This window comes from Volvox carteri, assembly GCF_000143455.1.
Source record: "Volvox carteri f. nagariensis unplaced genomic scaffold VOLCAscaffold_561, whole genome shotgun sequence".
Taxonomy (NCBI): domain Eukaryota; kingdom Viridiplantae; phylum Chlorophyta; class Chlorophyceae; order Chlamydomonadales; family Volvocaceae; genus Volvox; species Volvox carteri.
This window is the reverse complement of record NW_003308075.1, coordinates 1-5002: the sequence shown is the minus strand read 5'-3', so window position 1 is coordinate 5002 and position 5002 is coordinate 1. Positions and strand designations below refer to the sequence as shown.

Here is a 5002-nt window from a genome sequence, read left to right as displayed (position 1 = left end):
CACAGCCCCACAGGCTCCGCTCACCCGTGTAGAGCAGGCTGTTGCCATGCGTGTCAAGGACGCCGAGTTCGATCACACCACGGCGGACACATGGTACTATGAAGGCGCCCCTTACATCCTGCTGGATACCGCCTGCGCTGAAGCCGGCGCGTTCCACAACAATGAGGTTGAAGCCTGTGGCCTTCTAACGGACGAGCAAGAACCACCAGATGATGGCACCGGACCGTACCGGCGGCTACAGTACCTCCCTGCCGCCATCCTTGTACACCCGATCCACGGTCACAAACCCACCACGATCCTGCAGGGCTCGCACGACCTCGCCAGCCACGGTGCTACTTTTGCGCTCCGACCCCGTGCCAGCAAGGAGCCTGCGACCGTCCTGATGCCCGCCACCAACACCGGCACCGCACCCAAAGCCATCAAACGCATCAACTTCGGCCTCGGTGACTGGTTCGTTGTCACGGACCACTGGGTACAGGGCCGAACATTCCGCGAGTGCTGGGTCGTCGACCTCAGTGTACCACCGAAAGGGATCAAGCGTGCCACTCTCTTCGTCCTCCTCACCCGCTTCAAATCCCTCGATGACATTCACCTCCTGCGCCCACTCTACACCACCCCGACCGAACGCCGCAGCGTGGTCACCGCCTTCCAGCGCGCCACCAGGCTGACCGATGACCTAGCCGCTGAACTGCGTTTGCTGGACGCCACAGCAGCCGACACACGCCGACGCTACCGGAACGAATTCCGGTGGGCGGAACAGCTGGAGATGCGCCGTGCACCCGACACCGCCACCTAATGGCCAACCTGCATCACCTCCCTCACGCCACCCCGTATCACCTCCCTCAATACCGCCTTCCCGCGGCGCAAAACCGGGCGTGCTGCCTCAGCACGACAAACCGTCCCTAGGGGTGTCCAGCACTTGCTGGACAGCAGGTTCGAATCCTGCGATGGTTTTCATGTTCCCATGTTTTCATGCTTCCTTCTTTTTGTTACTTATAACACACAACTAAAGGAAGGAGGCATAAGGGAAAAGAAATAGCTAAGGAGGAACGACGAAGAAGGATCAAGAAAGGAAGGATAGGACAGCGACAGACGAAAAAACGATCAAAGTTTAACACACAAAGATCAACACGAACACTTCAACACATACAAAACACTTCAACACATACAAACTCGAACATAGAATTTTCAGCCAGTAAAATTCAATAGGCAAAATTAAACCCACGAAGCTAAACGTACAAAGTCAAACGTGCAAATTCACGTGGGAACACTAGGGAACACTATATATATAAACCAACCATAACTGCAACCATAACCGTGCCCGCAACTTTGCCTATAATTTCATGCGTATAACTTTATCCAACTCTGTGCACTGAACTTTGCATTTTGAACTTTGTATGCGTTACACTTTGCGTATTTAATTCTTCCGCACCGAAATTTACATGTTCACCTATGCATGTTAAGCTTTCTACTAAACGTTCACCTCTGTGCCTCAACTATTTTACATTACAAAATGTCTGACACGTAAACTGACATCATCCAACGTGGTCCGCCCTTCGCATGTATGCAACAAATAACGGTCACATTGGTAAACGCAACGGAGTAACAGCTGTGTTTCTATGTATATATAAAATATAAATTTCCTAAAAGGTCACGTTATCACCGCCACAGCGATCAGATGCCTCCAAAACTTGTCCAAAGCGAAATTTGCTCAAGGTTGGCCAAATTTGACGTCCGAATTAAGGTTCGATCGCAATATACGAACAAGGTAAATCACAACAAGGTTATAAATCTACACATACAAAGTTATTATAAAAGGTCGTTACAACCTCAATATATCACAAAACACCAACTCTACACTATACAAACAAATAGTGTACAACGATGTCCAAACGTTCCCGCGAATCACTAAGTGTTTCCTCGTCAGTCACGAAAAAGCTTGACATAGCGCGCAGCAGCGCAGGCAGTTCTGCTGTCACCTGGATTTTCGCGCCGGATTTAACTCGCATTCACAATTAAACGGAACGTTCAGAAGAATTACGCGAAAACATGAACATGCATTTGAACATAGGATGTGGGGATCGAACCTGCGACCTCGCATTCTTTCCGGGGCGGTCTTTAGCACGTACGGCACGCTCCCGACCCGGAATTTCCAAAACGCTCCGGACAGACAACCGGACAGCAGACGGACAGCGGACGGACAGCGAACTCGGCATAGGCCTCCGCTCATAACATATGAGCTACGGCGACGGCAAGTTACCAAAAGGGACACAGACAGACACGGACGCGCCCCGCAGCCTACCGCGGCACGCCGCGAAGTGGACCGCGGCGTGCCGCGAAGGGGACCGTAGCTTCGACTCCCAGGCCAGCTGTGGGTGTGTGGTGCGTAAGGTGCTGTGTGGTGCGTAGGTGAGAACGGTAATAATGTGGGGAAGCAGAGGCGAGGACTCAGTAACATTACATCTGTGATGGAGGGAGGCTTAGCAGCAAGCCACAGCCAGCAGTGCCGTAACAGCAACGACCCATAACAGCAATCGATGAAGGGCCCTGATAGCAGCACGGCACAACGAATGTTGTGGATTGTGAGCGGCGAAGTGAATAATGCCGCCTAGGCTCACATGAGACTAATTGCATGAAATCACCACGGTGGCAGCATCGTCAGCAGCGGAGGAACAGCAGTCTGCACGGACGATCCTGCATTTGATGGTCGTTATGAGCAGAACCCAGCTATTGCCACTCTCTGGGCGGGTGCCTGTCCTCACCGCCTCACTGAAGTGCATACATGGGGCTGTGTCGCATCCCCATGATGCATGAGTACAGTTCCAGTCTGTCACCCTAAACTCTAAACCCAAAACCCTATGGTTCACGTCTGGTATCCAACAGCAACGAGAGGCGGTTCCTCACCGCGGGCTGCCATGTAAGAAGATGCACAATCACACAACAGCAGGCATGCGATAACTTTAAATCGAAGATTGAGCCTCAATTTGATATGCAGATGTGAAAGAACACAAACACTTCTAGGTTCGCAGTCTCAGCGTGTGGTAACGATCATGCGGACGTTCTCAAGGCTCGCAATGGCCAGATCCGTGCCCTGCAGCTTTACATGCAGATCTGCCGTGAAAGCTGCGTTGACGGCTTCGCAGGCGGAGGTGATGTCGTCCGGCGTGGTGTCGGCGAGTGGGGTGGTGATAAAGTTATCGAGGTCTGGGATGAGCTGGACGTGCTCATCCCGGACAATGCATGCAGGGAAGCCGTCCGCCATTCCCGCTGGGTTAACGAAAACCGGGATGACGGGTGTTGCGGTCTCACCGATGGTGGGGTTCTCCGACGGGATCAGGTGAAGTCGAGCCGCAAGGTATACCTTCTGGGTGTGGGTGGCGTTGGCGGGGTTCCGGTTGTCCCAGGCGCCTGCCATCAAGACGTCGGTTCTGCGGAGCTCCCTGCTCCTGGAGTTGACGGCAGCTGTGAGTGCTGTGACATACTTGGCTGTTGGGTCGAGGCGCGTGATAACAAGGCCGCTGAGCCATATGGACGTTTTCATGGTCGGTGTTGCCGTGTTGCTGCGGGTCACAACGATGCCGTGAAGAGCGAGGAGTTGTTTGGCGGCTGCAGCTTCAGTGAGCTGTTTGGCGACGAGCGGCGGCACGGGTAAGGAGTTGGTGGAGGAGATGAGCAGCTCAACAGCGCCGAGTTCGAGGTTTTTAAAGGGCTCGGCGTTGATCTGGCTGTTTGCACGTGTCGCCACCACGTAGGCATCCATGTAGGTTATGGAGCCGCGACTGATGATGCCGGACGTTGGGTACACAAGGAGTGTACGCTGTTGCTTGGCGTCCGGGTATTTGTCGTTCACGGAGGAGTCAGTGTATGGGTCTACCGTGAAGAGGCGGACAGTGGATGGGACAATTATGGCCATGGGGAGGTAGGGGGGATCGATAAGTTTCCATTGGGTGGTGGGGACCATGCTGTAAACGACTTTAGCAGTGCTGCCGAGGTTGTCGAGGAGGTCCGCGTATGTGCGGTCGTTATCCAAGCGGATGACATTGTAGAAAGACAACTGCGAGGTGGTGTAAGGGGATGGAAGGAAGACGGACGACGGACGTAAGGGGGAAGTGGATGTGCAGGTGGAAATATCTAGGCTGGATATCTTCCAATTAGTTTCGGTGCACAAGGTATGTGCCGCCTCAATGAACGTCGCACTGGATACAGGTATGCAACCGTGTGAGTGGCGAGCCCTGTGAAGCACCACAAAAAGAACTCGATGTAGCTGTCGTCCATCCCATGGACTTACCGCCCGTCCAAAGTAGTTGTCGAAGCGGTTGAGGATGTCCTTGAGGCGCTCATCATCGATAAGAATGATGACGATGCGGCTGGCTGGGAGTGGCAGGTCGTTGTTGAAGCCCTTGTGCTCCCATCCAAAGATAGCCTTGTACAGCGTACCCTTTTTCAAGCGCTTCATACGGTGGAGCCTGTTTGGCAGGTCCTCTGATCCCGCGGTTGCGGCGAGCACCATGCTGATATCGGGCCGCAGTGTGCTGCGTGGGTGTGTCCGTTTGGTAATGGGATGCGTCAAGAGGTGGTGACTCATGTGCAGGATTTGGAAGGCATGAGCAGTTGCCACATTATGCTTTTGGCAAAAGAACGACTGTGAGCAGGTTGAGTCGTGTAGATGCACATGGTGCATTCGAAGTTCTATTGCATCAAGTTGGCTAAGGGGTGGCGGTTGGACAGGCTTAGCAGCAGGAGGTGCAATCATACCTGGGCGTGTTTTGTGTGGTGGTGGTTGATGCGCCGGCGCTGCTGGCAGACAGTGGCGTGGCTGGTGGGTCATCAGCCGTGATCTCTTGGCGCTTGTTTGCCCTGGGAGTGTTTGGTAGGCGGGTTGGCGTATTGCAGGGGTGTAGTAAAGCGTGGTATGATAGGGTGTCATGGTGGCCCGAGGATAGGTGCGTTCAGTCTCGTGGCGTGTGACTCTGGTGCTCTCATGGCTGGAAGGCGCGTTTGA

General features: G+C 53.7%; 2 protein-coding genes across 2 annotated transcripts; one reads left to right on the top strand and one right to left on the bottom strand.

The window, feature by feature from the left end:
* Positions 1-32: 32 nt before the first annotated feature.
* Positions 33-796, top strand: VOLCADRAFT_101252 (uncharacterized protein; the record flags this gene model as incomplete). Its single annotated transcript, XM_002959689.1, has 1 exon — positions 33-796. A coding segment is annotated over one exon (762 nt), but the record flags the coding sequence as incomplete, so codon positions are not given.
* A 2235-nt stretch (positions 797-3031) lies between these two features.
* On the bottom strand, positions 3032-4857 carry VOLCADRAFT_101251 (uncharacterized protein; the record flags this gene model as incomplete). Its single annotated transcript, XM_002959688.1, has 3 exons — positions 3032-4054; positions 4289-4532; positions 4756-4857. Coding segments are annotated over 3 exons (1368 nt in total), but the record flags the coding sequence as incomplete, so codon positions are not given.
* Between the last annotated feature and the right edge of the window lie 145 nt (positions 4858-5002).